The sequence below is a fragment of the Falco cherrug genome, chromosome 10, assembly GCF_023634085.1.
Source record: "Falco cherrug isolate bFalChe1 chromosome 10, bFalChe1.pri, whole genome shotgun sequence".
NCBI lineage: Eukaryota > Metazoa > Chordata > Aves > Falconiformes > Falconidae > Falco > Falco cherrug.
Genome location: NC_073706.1, coordinates 35,999,067 through 36,013,534, shown reverse-complemented (window position 1 = coordinate 36,013,534; position 14,468 = coordinate 35,999,067). Strand labels below are relative to the sequence as shown.

The window sequence follows — 14,468 nt, the reverse complement described above, 5'->3', positions numbered from 1 at the left end:
CCGTTCATCGACAGTACAGGTAACCTTTCTTCTCTTTCTTTAATGTCTTACAGGAAGTCCAAGGGAAAGCCAAATGGTAAAAAGCCAGCACCGGAAGAGAAGAAACTTTACCTAGAGCCAGAATACACAAAATCCAGAATTACTGACTTTGAATTTAAGGAGCTAGTGATGTTACCACGAGAAATAGACCTCAACGAGTGGCTAGCCAGCAACAGTGAGTATTGTAATGGTACAGCTCGGAGCTTGCTGTCCACGCCCCAGAAGGCATTCATTCACTCTGTTCCTTGTTACTGTTTTCAGTACTTAGAAAAACACTCTGTGACTATTTGTGCTTACTGCATAATGCACGTAATTAGACCTTGAATAGTAATTAAGCTGTCTTATGTACAAACTGTGTTCAGCAGCATGGCAGCCTCGATGCATTTCGTCCTTCCGCTGCCTCGCTGTGCCACGAGGGCATTGAAGGTTTTGATGCTTTTTTGAGGACCAGCAGATGCCCTTTGACCGTAAACTGGCTGGTTCAGCACGTTGCTGATGCAAGCTATTGATCTTCCAGAAGCATTGTAAAAATGGGAGTTTATTAAGATTTGTATGTAAAGCAGGTTATGCCTAAAGCCAGAAATTTTGAAGTATTTTGGTTGGATTTCTTTTCCCCACTCCTTTCAAGCTTTGGTGTGAATTTAAACTGTAGCCAAGTGGAACTTGGAGATGTGACTGACTACGGTGACTGAATGCTGTGCCTGTGCATGGCAGTTCTGATTTACAATAATTTCTTGTGCTTCTGCTTCACCTGCCAGCCCTGCAGCTATGACCCAGTCTTGTTTACATTTTCAACAGTATGTGATAAGCAAGAAACTACTTTGAACTGCAAGCTAGGAAAGTTTACAGGGACTCATTAAGAAAAAAGTTGAGTGCCCCCTGAGGAGTATTAAGATGCTGTATTAACTCAGGAGGTTTTTAAAAAGTAGAAGTGTACTAGTTTTCATGCCCTTACTTTTTTAAAGGAGATACGTTGTGAGAATTATTAATGCTGTTTTCTAGCCAATGTGCATTTTAAGTCAAACTTCAAAAAAATGTAGCAAATTGTTTGCCTTCAGCTTGTAGTAGAGTGTTATACTGTAAAGGTGAGGCTGATGACGGAGACACTTTCCAGTCTTGCTGCTTAGTGAGTAATAAGAGCTGATGCATCATGGTGCTTTCATCTTAAATCAAAACAAGAGCTTTCATTCCATGTACCTCTTTGTTTTGCAGTTCGTCATTAGACTCATTTAGCTAAATCATGTTTAGATTTGTATGGAAGCTCAAGACTCTGAGGTCACTTCGCTTGCTCTGCTCAACTAATTGTCTGGAGGATAACCAGTGTTTAAAAGTATTTTACTTCTCATTTTCTTTCTTTTGTGTTTATTTTTCAGCAACAACTTTCTTTCATCACATCAACTTACAGTATAGTACAATCTCAGAATTCTGTACAGGAGAGTCATGTCAGACCATGGCAGTGTGCAATACGTAAGTCAATATTTACAATTACAAGGTTTCCATGAAGTCTTCAGAGTTGCCTGGGGGAGGATGTTGCATTGGGTGGCACTGGGCCAGTGTTTTACGGCAGATCCGTACTTGGCGAGAACGTGGCAGCTTGTACAGCCTCTGCTCCCCCTCAGCGGTGCAGGGTGCTGGAAATCTGATTTTGTGGAGGGTTGGAAGGATGAGAACCTGTGAGTGCTGTGAGCTGGTTTTACAAGGTCCGATCAGAGAGGCAAATTACCGTGTGTGTAGCTTGAGGGGAAGAAGACCAAGGCACAACTGTCCTTACTGGTAACAGTGCTGAGATGCCATAGAAGGCCAGGGAGATAAACTGGCTGTGGGAAGCTCAGAGGGTGCTTCTGGTAGCTGGAATGCTGGCAGAGCACCATGCTGCCGACAGGTAACCTCTAGCCTGACGTGAGCCGCTGGCTTGCCGCCCAGGCCCCTTGAGCGCAGAGGACACAAGTGGCAGCTTTGCAAAGAGTAAGGAAAACGTTTTGGTTTGGCACTTTCCCCCTGTAGGACTTAGTAGACTTTTTTGACGTGGACTAGCTGTCACTTATGAGAGAAAGCTTTGTAGTTTTACTGTACATGGTGAATGTAAGAAAAAGTTACCATAAACTCCTGCTCTTGATTAGCACAGTCCAGCATGATGGAACATGAGATCTGGTCCAGTATGAATAAGCCTGTTGAGTTGTGTGGGTTTTTTCCTCCAGCACACGCGCTGATAGTCCTTTTCTTCCCTCTTCATGCATTTCCTGGGATTAATTTACTTGAGATGGATTTTAAAACAGGAGACCGAGCAGTTAATGTTATAGTACATCAAACAAACATCCCAGGGAATGTATGCAACAGAACCAGAGCTCTGTATTGTATCTCTGACAATAATTACGTAGTGCTTAGAAAGGAATCCTTGCTTAATGTACTGGGCTATCTTGTACACTTGGAATTATTATCAGGGGCTTTCATTGAGAGCACTCTGAAGAATGCAGAGTGTACAGAGAATACTTTTGCATTTAAAAGTTGGAAAGATAACTGTCAATAGAGAATTAAAGGCCATGCTAGGGACTTTGAAAACAGGCTGGAACAGCAAGTAATATCTGCTGGACCCAGATTTTATCAAGAGGAGACTTCGTGTCTCTAAATGATCTGTAAATGAGAAACAGTGATCTGTAAGATGAGCGTTCTGTTGACTTTCGCTCCCCATGCTTTCTGATGTTTAAATTCCTGATGAAGCACTGGCTGCCCAAAGGAGCGAGTTTAACTGTTTGTCCACTTGGCTGATGGGAAATAGTGGCTAAAAGGAGGTTGGTGGCAGGGAACCTCTCTAAGTGTCGTTCTGTTCTGTGCTAGGGAGTCTTAAACAAGAGTTCTCTGTAAGCATTTCATGCTGCAGAATAAAGCAAGGAAGTGCTTGTAGGCAGCTCCAGCTGTAGTCTAGATTTTTGGTGGTGAGGACTGATGGCAGAACGTTCCTGTCCTGTTTGGGGAATCTGAAAAACTGCGCTGTTTGGGAGTAACAGGAAGCATGTCTGCACTTGGGTGAAGCGCTTGAAAGGGTTTGTGTTTAGCTAGATTGTAACAACTGAAGTATCTTCCTGTACTTGGGGGCAATGAGTGATTCAGGTTTGCAAACTGTAGGCTGCATGTTGCGTTCTTCTATCAAGTGTGCGGTGCCCATGAAAAAACTACGGAGGTGAGATCCCCCAGCTACACACCTCGCTATGGTTCAGCTTTCAAGGCCCTGTTCGTAACTCTGTTCTCCAAGTATCTCTTAACGACAGTTTTAGATAATCCGCATCTTTATAATCTGCCTTTCCTAGCTCTTCCCTTTTGGAAGAGAGATGCCTAAATGGAACGCAGAGAATTGCCCTCCAAGATGCTTGTTTGTTCATAGTTATGACTATGACAAAGCTGCCTGTCGCTTCTCCATCCCCCTCCTGCTTTTTAAAAAATCTTATCTAATGAAGTAAGGTAAGGACATGCTTATTGTCTTGGAGAAACACCAGTTGGTATAATTTACTGTGCCTTTGCTTTGTCTCCAGTATATAGAGTTCCACCTAAACATTAAGAGTCTGTTGCTGATCAACCTGATGGACACTCCCGATTTGACCTTCTGTGGCTGTGCTCTGTTTGTTCAGCTACTTTGGAATAAAATAGTATCTGCTTATATTAGAATGCCACATAATTACAGACCTTGGAATATGGGTGCACTTTGCCATTTTTTTCGGTGTGGATTTCTTAGGCAGTCCAGTACAGAGGTCTGCATTCTGTTCCTCTCTTCTGTTTTCCTGCCCAGTTCTCCAAGGTGTGTTTTGGATCACACCATTCTGGTCATACCCAAGGAAGGTTACTCGTATTTACGGTTGAGGTGTTGAAGTAACTATTGAGAACAGGCTGCTTGTCAAGTTAACCTAGCAGATACTCAATCCTAAGTATAGAGTATTTGCTGGCGAAATAAACACCAGTTGCAGTTACATATTTGAGGTGAGGTTTTAACATCTCAGAGGAGTTCCAGCCAACTGCTGAACTGCAGACAGGTGCACCTTTCAGGCCTCTTGTCAGATACATGGGATGGCGCAGCCATCTGCACACAACGAGGAAGGGGATTTCTGCTTTGGCTCACTAAGAGACATCTGACCAAAAGTCGGTCTTCTTGTAGAACGTATGGCAGCGTTTGCTGGTAAGGTGGGAAAGTACCAAGAGAAAGAGCAGAATGGCCAGTTATCCTCAAAATTTAATGACAGTGGCACGAATGTAGCTTTGGGAATGACTTAAATTTGCTCATTAGTATGTTTATTACTTACTGTAAAGCAGTTTCTGTATTTTTAACACAGTATTTACCATTTAGATTTAGTATGCTTTTTATAGTTTATTATTACACAAAATAGCTGTAAAGCACCGTGAGCTGTAAACTGGTTTTATAGCTGACATTTGGGTAAAACTTCTCAAAGTGCTGGAGCGGAGTAACTAAGAGCCTACATAAGTGCTGTTCACAGGGCTGAGATTATAAAACTCCTGAGGCAGAAATCAAGGATGGATGCAAACTTCCCGGCAGCCCACAGATAAAAGTGAAAGGTTTCTAATCTTATACTTTCCTTTCTCATGTCTGCCTTGCCCTTAGTGTCTCTTTCCTTCTAGAAATCTTAATTAAAACTTGCATGCTTTGCATTTTCTTATATTTATGTTCCCTGAGCTGTGTATTCCTTTCTCCACCCCCATCTAAACATTTCTTTGCCCCTATCAAACCATCAAAGCCATTCCGAGGTGCTGACAAGCACTACGTTACTGCCACTTGATATCAGATGCCACTGCATTTGATACCATTTGCTGTCTTGCTTTCTTCATAACTCGTCTGTTAGTATTCCTAGCGGGACTGTCTCGCCTTCCTTTCCAGACCACATCATCTCCACAGCGTTTGCCTCTCCCTCCTTCCAGAAGCCCTTCTTATATACCAGCGTAACTTCTGTTTTGCCTTGGCTTCTGTGTCATCGGCACAAACCTGGAATGTTTTAGAGGAGAAGGGAAAAATATGCACATGTGCTAAGATGCAGCATTGTGACTTCATATGCGTTATACTTTATTATTTGCGTCATAGGCTTCTTTCTGTTAAACCCATGGTCATTTCTCCCTGGGATTTGGAGTGGAGCTGCAAATTCCTCCTGCTCTCCTTACTGGGGAAAGTTTAGATCTGCCAGAATTTTTACATAGGAAATAAAATAATCAAAGTCTGTATAATGTGAGCACTTCCTGGTGCCTTTCAGTGTCATCTTCTTGTCCTTTCTGCTCCCCATCCATTGCCTAATACGGGACTGCTCTGCCCTAGTGCCAGCAGTGGAATGCAGTGAGGCTTCTGTGCCCGCCGAGCCGCAGCCTGTTTCCGATCTTGTCAACGGAGATAACTCCAGCGCGGGTGGGAGATGCTCATGGCATGTCAGGGGCTCCTCTCTTCCTCCAGGGCCTGTGAAGACTGTTCACAGCACTTGAAACACGGGGAAGGTGCATGATGCTAACCAGCAGCACAGTCCCTGTAGTTATCCTCTTACTCTTAATGATTCTTATTTTAAGTTCCAATTTTGCATAATTAGCCTGATTTTCAAGGAAAGGCAAAAAGGGTATGCAGAGGGGTGGTGCAGCAGATTTATTCACTTGGATTGAACTTCTACAGTTGCCAAACTTTGACTAAAATCCAACGATCCAGATTCATTTTTGCACCAAAGGCCAACGCTGAACTGTGCTTCCTGCCTTGCAGTTGAGGAGGTGTGCGGCACGAGAAAGCTGCCGAGGTAACAGACAGTTCGCTCTGCTTCTGCTCTTGGCAACAAGCTTTGTCTTAAGACCCCAGATAAGTCTGGATTACCTAGAACTGTCTTGGTGCGGCTTACTGCAGGACCAGACCAATGGGGGGGCATCGTGTCGTTCCGTCTGTGCGGACCGTATAAAGGTGGTGAGCGGTGGTGGAGAACACAGTCTGCGCCCAAGGGCCCAAACACTAGTTCTGGTGCCTGACATCACTCTACAAAGAGCTTTTGACTCCTGCTGTTTCCTTCCACTTGCTCACCTTTTTATGCCCTTTTGCAGTCAGTCCTGCTCTTTCCAGTAAACAGACACAATGACCAAGCACCACATGCTGGAAATGAGCTGAAAGAAAAATTCTAAATCTTAAGTGTCTGCAGAACTAGTTTCCAGTTGCTTTTCCTCTCTTAAATTCTGAATTACTCTACTCATTTCTGCAGCTTCCTCTTCTTTTCATACAGCTTGGGGCATGAACAGTGCCGTTAGTGCCTTCACCTCACCGCCCTCAGGTCCCTGAAGAATCTTTCCAGGCAATGAAAACACATTGTACATGAAAACTTTTCAGTTGCTACTTAATATTTTTCTTTAGTTGACTCAAGATTGTTCTGCTGGTCGGTATACATAAAGCTTCACTTTCCAAGTAGCATGTATAGATCCTTCCAGTTCAATGCAGTCTAGTCCTGTCAGGCACATAAAAAACATTTATCTTTAATCTTTACCTTCCATGCAAATAAAAAAAAAATGCAAAGGTGGCTAAATGTCACACTGAAGGGATATTTTGACTTGGGCTACAGTGAGGCTTGTTTAGTGATTTGTGTGAAGAACGTCAGATAACAGATAATTAGTCAACAGCAGCAGAGTTGGAGCTGAACAGGCAAGCAAAAAACGGCATCCTGGCTTCAGGGGCTCACGCGATGGATGAGGTGTCTTTCTAGCCACGTTCTGATGCTCAGACCACTTCCAACCTTGCTTCCAAAGGCAGCCAGCAAACACCACCTACACTGTGTTCTGGGAAGACAATACAATGGATTTCTTATCAATCCCATGATGATATAGGACTGCGCCTGGAGTGTTTGGAGGAAGCGTTCGGGAACTGGAACTCAAGACACCTCAAGTGTGACAGAGACGACAACAACAACAATATATATATATATGTATATATTTGCCAAATTCCTTAATTGTAAAACATTTCTTTCTGTGTGCGTAATGCAGTAGCAAGTTCCTGGTAACAGTTAGAGGTGCTTTAATTAGTCATGACTTTAAAAAAAATAAAAAAACAGGATCAAACCTTCAGTGCTTTTATAGCTTCAGATTCTCCGTCAGGTGAGGGATGGCTGCAGTTGCTCAAGAAGATGCTGGCTAACTGATTGCATTAGGGCTGCTTTTGAGGAGCTGGGCAGTATGTTAACGTCTCCTGTTCCTTTTGGATCCAACAAGATTATTCACCCGGTGGCAGAGTCAAGCGTAAACGCAGATGTTTTGGGGAGCCTTTACTCTCTGTAACCTGTTCTCTGTAAACTGTAACGAAAGCAGTCAAGGCACGCTGGCAGCAATGTGCGGAAGGGTCCTGAAAACTTTCCCCAGACGAGGTGTGGGAACAGGATTTGTAGCGCTACAGAGGCTGCCTGTTCGGCAGGGCCGGCTTGGGCGAGCTGGTGTTTTGGAGCCACCCTCTGTCTGTTCGGTAATACTGCGCTAGCAGGTGCTGGATGTTCTGCAGTGGTTAGCACTAGAAGGTCACCAGGTCACCGCTGCGCAGTGTTGCTGCCCTTTAAAAATAGTAACGTAATACTTTCCTGCACAGTTCTATGGACTGGATGTAAACCCTCGGTCTGCCACGGACGGGGGTTACCGCTGCCTGAGCGGAGCTGCTCCCCTCGGAGACCCGTCGGCAGGCTTTCTGGGAGTGCATTGATAGAGAGGAACAAAACTGGCTAGCCGAAACCCAGGGGGTTTGATGTGGAAGGATACCCTGAAGGGAATCTCTTCTGTAGCAGCTATGATGTATTTTGGTAACGTTGCAGCTGTTGGTTTATATTCTTTAGCCGTCGAGATGTTTTAGCTCCTGGGGGAGCCGAGCTGAGGAGCCAGGGTGTAGTGTGGTGACACTGTCACTTCTCTCCACAGACAGTACTACTGGTATGATGAGCGGGGAAAGAAGATCAAGTGCACTGCTCCTCAGTACGTCGACTTCGTCATGAGTTCAGTGCAGAAGCTAGTGACAGATGAGGACGTTTTCCCGACAAAATACGGTATGTCTGCTTTTGGACAGGTGCTTCCTGCGGCGCTCTGCAGATGCCGTGAGGTGCAAGCTGGCATTCAGCGTATGCGGTAACAGCAGGCAGCTTTCACACTTCCTTGTTTGATGGTTTGGGGTTTTCTTAAGGGATATTTTAAGTTTGGCTTATTCTTGAAGGCAGAGTTGCCCTGTTGGCATATGAACTTGGGTGGAAGTCTCACAGTCCTGTCATCAGTATTCCATCATCGATACATCTTTTTCTTCAAGCATTTTGAGATCTTCCAGCCTGTATTCAGAGAGGATAAAAAATTGAAAACTGTCAGCATGTGTTTAATACAGCCTGCTGCTAATAAAATTTAGCCCTGTTATTTCACTATTTCCAGTAAGGGGAAAATCAACTGGACTGCCAGGACTGTGGCTTGTCTTCCCTGCTCAGCCAGGCCTTGTCTCACAGACTGCTGGCAATCTCCCTTCCCTTCCAAAGATTAAATGTGTTTTTTTTTTTTAAGAACCAAAAAGCAATACGAAATTAATTTTAACTCAGATTTGTATCCTAACAAGACTGCTACACGCAATGCCTTTGGTGAAGGGGAAGAAAATAAGAGACCTGAAGTTATTGTAGGTGGGTTTCATCAGGACTGAAAGCAGCTAGATTCCTGAGCCATTTCAACAGATAATCGGGGAGCTAGGATATCGCAATACAGCAAACACTGAGCTACTAGCGTTCACTTACAAGCATCTTGATCTGGAAAACGGCAGCGTCTAGTGAGACAGTGCCTAGTAAGCTAGCAGCAGTTGACTAATTTTTTTTTTTTTAATGCTTATTCAAGGGCAGTGAAGGTGTTTCATGCAAATGATTTGTCTGTGTGGCCAGGATGCACTTTAGACCAGTAACATACTCTGTACTGTGCACCATGCACAGGATGGCAGGTGGTGTCTGAAACCAGGACACTGTTATCACAGTAGCTGTGCAAGAATCACTTTTTTTTGTGCCAGCACAGTACTGGACCAGCAAGCACAATTTCATAGAATGGTTTGGGTTGGAAGGGACCCTAAAGATCACCTATTTCCAGCCCCCCCCATGGGCAGGGACACCTTCCACTGGACCAGGTTGCTCAAAGCCCCATCCAGCCTGGCCCTGGACACTGCCAGGGATGGGGCACCCACAGCTGCTCTGGGCAGCCTGGGCCAGTGTCTCACCACCCTCACAGTAAAGAATTTGTTCCTAATATCTTATCTAAATCTACCCTCTTTCAGTTTAAAGACATTACCCCTTGTCCTATCGCTACCGGCCCTTGTACAAAGTCCCTCTCCAGCTTTCCTGTCAGCCCCCTTTGGGTACTGTAAGGCTGCTATAAATAAAGTCTCCCCGGAGCCTTCTCTTCTGCAGGCTGAACAGCCCCAACTCCCTCAGCCTGTCCTCCCAGGAGAGGTGCTCCAGCCCTCTGAGCATCTCTGTGTCCCTCCTCTGGGCTCTCTCCAACAGGTCCATGTCCTTCTTAGGCTGCGTGGGGGCCCAGAGCTGGATGCAGCACTGCAGGTGGGGTCTCGTGAGCGTGGAGAGGAGGGGCAGTAGAGGTCACCTCCCTCACCTGCTGGCCGCGCTGCTTGTGATGCAGCCCAGGGTACGGTTGGCTTTCTGGGCTGCGCGCGCACGTTGCTGGGTCACGTTGAGCTTCTCATCGGCCAGCACTGCCGGTCCTTCTCCTCAGGGCTGCTCCCAATCCATTCTCTGCCCAGCCGGGATTGATACTGGAGGTTGCCCTGTCCCAGGTGCAGGACCTTGCACTTGGCCTTGTTGAGCTTCCTGAGGTTCACATGGCCCACCTCCCCAGCCTGTCACGGTCCCTCTGGGTGGCATCGCTGCCATCGGGTGTATCAACCGCACCACACGGCTTGGTGTTGTCAGCAAACTCGCTGAGGGTGCGCTTGATCCCACTGTCCATGTCACTGACAAAGATGTTGACCAGCGCCAGCCCCAGTATGGGCCCCTGAGGAAGACCCCTTGTCACTGGTCTCCACCTGCACATTGACCTGTTGACTGCAACTCAAATGGAGTGGGACCATCCAAGCCAGTTCCTTATCCCCCCGAGTGGTCCATCTGTGAGGTCCGTGTGTCTCCAGTTTAGAGACACGGTTGTCCTGCGGGACAGCGCCAGATGCTTGGCACAAGTCCAGGTGGATGACATCAGTCCCTCTTCCCTCACCCACCAACGCTGTAACCCTGGCACAGGCGGCCACCAGCTTTATCAGGCACGATTTGCCCTCGGTGAAGCCGCGCTGGCTGTCACCAATTGTTTCAACTGCACCCGATGGAAGACACACGCTATTTCCTCCCGTTTCTCTTCCCATGTGGTAGAATTTCAGCAGTGAAATGAGGGAAGTTGTTATATGCAGTTAGTCAGACTGCTGCACCCCACGCAGCCCCCTGGGGATTGGCCTCCCAAGCATTAGGTGCTTCCAGGGGAAAAATCTGCTGCTCTTGGGCAAACTAGGTAAGGACCCAGAAGAACCTCTCATTATTTTTATGTTCAATAACAAAAAATGTTGTGGTTTTAAAGAGTGATTACTCTTGATTTTTTGAACCCTTATGGCTTAAAACAACTTCAAATGAAAATGCTTAAACCCTCCTTAGATTCTTCCCCTGAATTCCCATAAAAAGAAGGCAAGAGGATGGTACAGGCCCCCCCCCGTTGTCTGCTGTACAAGGTGGGCCCGTAGCTCTTAGCGCAGCTCAGCCCAGACGCTGCTGTGGGGCTGAAGGTGACGGCGGGAGCTATCATGGTGTTTCTTATTCTTCCTTTCAGGCAAGGAATTCCCCAACTCATTCGAGTCTCTAGTGAAGAAGATCTGCAAGTACCTGTTCCACGTGCTGGCCCATATCTACTCCTCACACTTTAAGGAGACTTTGGCACTGGAGCTGCATGGACATTTAAACACACTCTACACACACTTTATCCTATTCATCAGGGAGTTCAACCTCGTGGACCCTAAAGAGACCACCATCATGGACGACCTCACAGAGGTCCTCTGCAGCAGCAGTGGGAGCAGCAGTAACGGGAGCGGCAATGGGAGCAGCAACAGCGCAGGAGCACAGAACCATGTGAAAGAGAGATGAGCCCTTCTACAGGATCAAAACTAACATTAAAAACAATATTATATATTCTGTGCGGATATGTCTGTACATACAGACATATACGGCAATGAGAGCTGAAAGAAATTAATGCTGCCACCGCAGGACGCGTAGCCGTATGGGACGGTATGGAGCTTTGGTCTAATGCGCCACCTGGCAAGAAGTTGCACCAATTTTATTTTATTTTCTGTCCGCTCCTCCTCTTACCTATTCAGATGGATGACGAGTGCTGTTTTTAGAGAAGAGCTGAGCTTGAGAGTGGGGCCACTCCTGTTTTTTTGGTTGGTTTCTTTTTGTTTGTTTGGTTGGATTTTTGTTTTTCTTTCTTTGGTCTTGAGTGCAAGTCCTTTGTCTTTCTAGGATGGTGGTCCTGCCATTTAAAAAATATCTATTATATTATAAGAAGTGACTTTTACTTTGAAGTGGCTTAAAGTGCAGGTTTGTTTGGGCTTTTTTTGGGGGGTGGGTGAGGTGGGGGTGGTTTTTTTGGTTTGGTTTTACATAGACTGCCCCTTACCCTGCCAGAAACTCCCCTGTTGAGTGCATCTTGCCCTTTGTTAGTTTGGAACGGGAAGGAACTCCTGGCTTGACTAGAGTAGCAACCAGGGGCTTGCTTCGTGTTGGGAGTGGGCACAGTTCTCCAGCTGTCCCATCTACCTGGTCACCACACGTGAACGTGCAAGAGGATCCACAAGCCTTTCTGCTTATTGCTCCTACAAGATATATACTCTTTTCTCTGCTCCCCTGCCTCCTCTTTTCCCAGGCACCCCTCTACAACTGAAAAAGAGTAAGGTCACTGGAGTCCAAAACCCATGTGCAAGAGCCACCACCGTTTGCTCCCCGCTGAACAGAGGCCCGGGGAGGGGGGAGAAGGGTACATTGAATCGGTCACCGCCTGTGCTAGAAAGATGGCTGTTGGCATAAAATTATATTGTTGGCTTATTTTAGTTCATCTGTTCTATAATAATAAAAACAAATCTATCAGCCACAAGCTTTGGTTTTGTGTTTGCAGCGTCAAGTCAGTGGAATCCACACATAGAGCTTCCCTTTCACCACTGAATGCTACTGGCCCTGCTGTCAACCAGCTTTATAAATGTTTGTCTTCCACCGTGTGACCGTACGTTTCTAATCGATACCTTGCTCTTTTCGGTAGTGCTGGGAACCTCCTCTCCTCCCCAGGTAACCTGACGGTAAGCACTCTGAAGATAAGCAGCACTTGGAAAGGAGCAAGCTTCCTGTTCGTGCATGCTTAAATTCTGCAAATGCAGTGGGCTCCTGGGGATTGTATCACACTATCTGTGGATACAGTATTGTATCAATATTGTATCCTGACAGTCATATTACTCTTGCCTTCACATTTCCACTGAATTCTTGTAGTCAGCACTTCCAGTTGGGAAAATGCCAGGTTTTGCTTGCAACTGTGCTTCTACCAAATATGTGGCAGCCTCTGAAAAATTTTTGTTACTGTTTTCGGTCGTTATCCTAAGGTTTATACGTCGTTAGTACCTGACCTGGCCTGAATCCTAGAAGGTTCTCCTGAATGAGGTCTGTACCTGTAGTAAAAGTCAGTAGACAGAAGGAAAGCAAAGCAGGTGCAAAGAAAAAAAAAAAGAGAGGGGAAAAGCACAAGCAAGAGGACAAAAAAGCTTGTGAGGAATATCCAAGTGAGAAAAAGAGCAAGAAGTCATAAAAGTGAGGAAAAAATGAACAAAAAGGTAAGAGCACGGGAGAGGGGAAGTGGAGGCGTGAGTGAGAGAAAACGATCTCAAACTTGGTGAGCCCAGACCTGTGCTGTGGTTGTTCCCGGGCTGCGGGTACCTTGGGAACCTGCAGGCAAACGCACTGGAGTCTGGCTGACCTCATCTGGGTGCTGTCGCCAGGCTGTTCAGGAGCACGCCTTCCCCACCACAGCCTCCTGCTACAGCCTCCGTGTCCAGGGGAATGTTCCCAGCCTCCCTTCACACCGACGTGAGCCTTTCCGTTACAAATTCCCTACACTGACATCTGAAGGGAAAACCAGGTGTTGGCAGAAGCGACCACAGCAATGTCATTTGTCAGGCCCCTGTGCTACTTGCAATTGGAGCCTAACAGCGGAGTTCAAGGTAAAGTAATAGCAACAACTCACCACCCAAGTATTTCTGGTAACTTCCTATCTACTTACAAAAATGCATTTGCAGCCTGAATTCTAAAAGACGATTTAGAAGTGCTACACATTTTGAAAGGCTTGACTTGAGCAAGAGGCAGTTCAGCTCTCGCTGACAAGACTGACTTGACTACGACTTAAGTTCAAGATCACCACGTAGTGACATCTACATCAAACGCAAGGGTGACTGTACCTTAGCGTCCCACAGGAGAACCGACAGAACCTCGCAGGACGTCTGGGAACCCGTGCACGGGGGCAAAGCAGCGAGCCATGAATTCAGCTACCAGGAGAGCAGTGAGGTACCACATTACTTCTGGAAGAACCCGCTGCTGTTCATGGCAGCTGTCCCAAGTTTACTCTGTAGACATTCAATACTCCTGAAAGCACAAGATGCTTCATCTAGTGGAGTAATCTTGTGTTTTACAAGCAGTTAACAAGAACACAAATAATGAATCCTATTTTAGTGTAGCCTATCTTGTTGGGTTTAACAGTGGGAATAAGGAAAACGCTGAAATAGTGCCAACGCTAATGTTCTTCTTGTCAGGAGTAAATGTTACTGTAAAGCTCAGCCTCAAGGCATCCAAGAATATTTCAGAAGCTACTGGATTATGCTGTAGCACCATTAGATACAGAAGTGCCTCTAAGTCTTCAAACTCTGCTTGGCTGACGCCACCGAAGGCTGTCAGTGGCTCTGCATGCTTGCAACAAACCACTGACTATCCCCACTGTAAGCACCCTGTATCCATAAGACAGGCTTAGCTCTTCTGACACTGAGGATATTGTCATGTTGCTGCTTTAGATGCATTTTGTGAATTGTTGAAAGCACTGTCAGAACAGCCGCAGCACCTTACCTCGGCTACATTCAACACCCCCTCCTCCCCAGGCCCTTTGCCCTAAAGGTCATGACATACCACACCATTGTTTAAGGGTTGCTAAGTAAATAAACCAAAATAAAAACCACAAAACACCCCAGAAAAGTAACCAAACCCTGCTAGAATACACCTTTTGAGCTATGTACACACCCACCCACCCGTGGCATACGTGCCTTTTGCAGGCCTGGCCTCGTCAAGCACTCAGCTTTGCACGTGCCCTTGCGGAAGCCCTAACCAACCTTCAGCCTAAACCCACGGCCGTGG

At 46.2% G+C, this 14,468-nt stretch overlaps 1 protein-coding gene across 8 annotated transcripts in view; it reads left to right on the top strand.

Moving 5' to 3' along the window:
* The window catches only part of MOB2 (MOB kinase activator 2), a 116,444-nt gene extending 104,264 nt beyond the window's left edge, over positions 1-12,180 (top strand). For all 8 annotated transcript variants that reach the window (XM_055722019.1, XM_055722024.1, XM_055722023.1 and 5 more), the window contains 4 exons: positions 54-214; positions 1,413-1,506; positions 7,945-8,069; positions 10,864-12,180. In XM_055722019.1, the coding sequence (XP_055577994.1) occupies positions 54-214; positions 1,413-1,506; positions 7,945-8,069; positions 10,864-11,174 (691 nt within the window). In that variant the 3' untranslated portion in view covers positions 11,175-12,180. The remainder of the gene's footprint in view (positions 1-53; positions 215-1,412; positions 1,507-7,944; positions 8,070-10,863) is intronic.
* Positions 12,181-14,468: the final 2,288 nt, after the last annotated feature.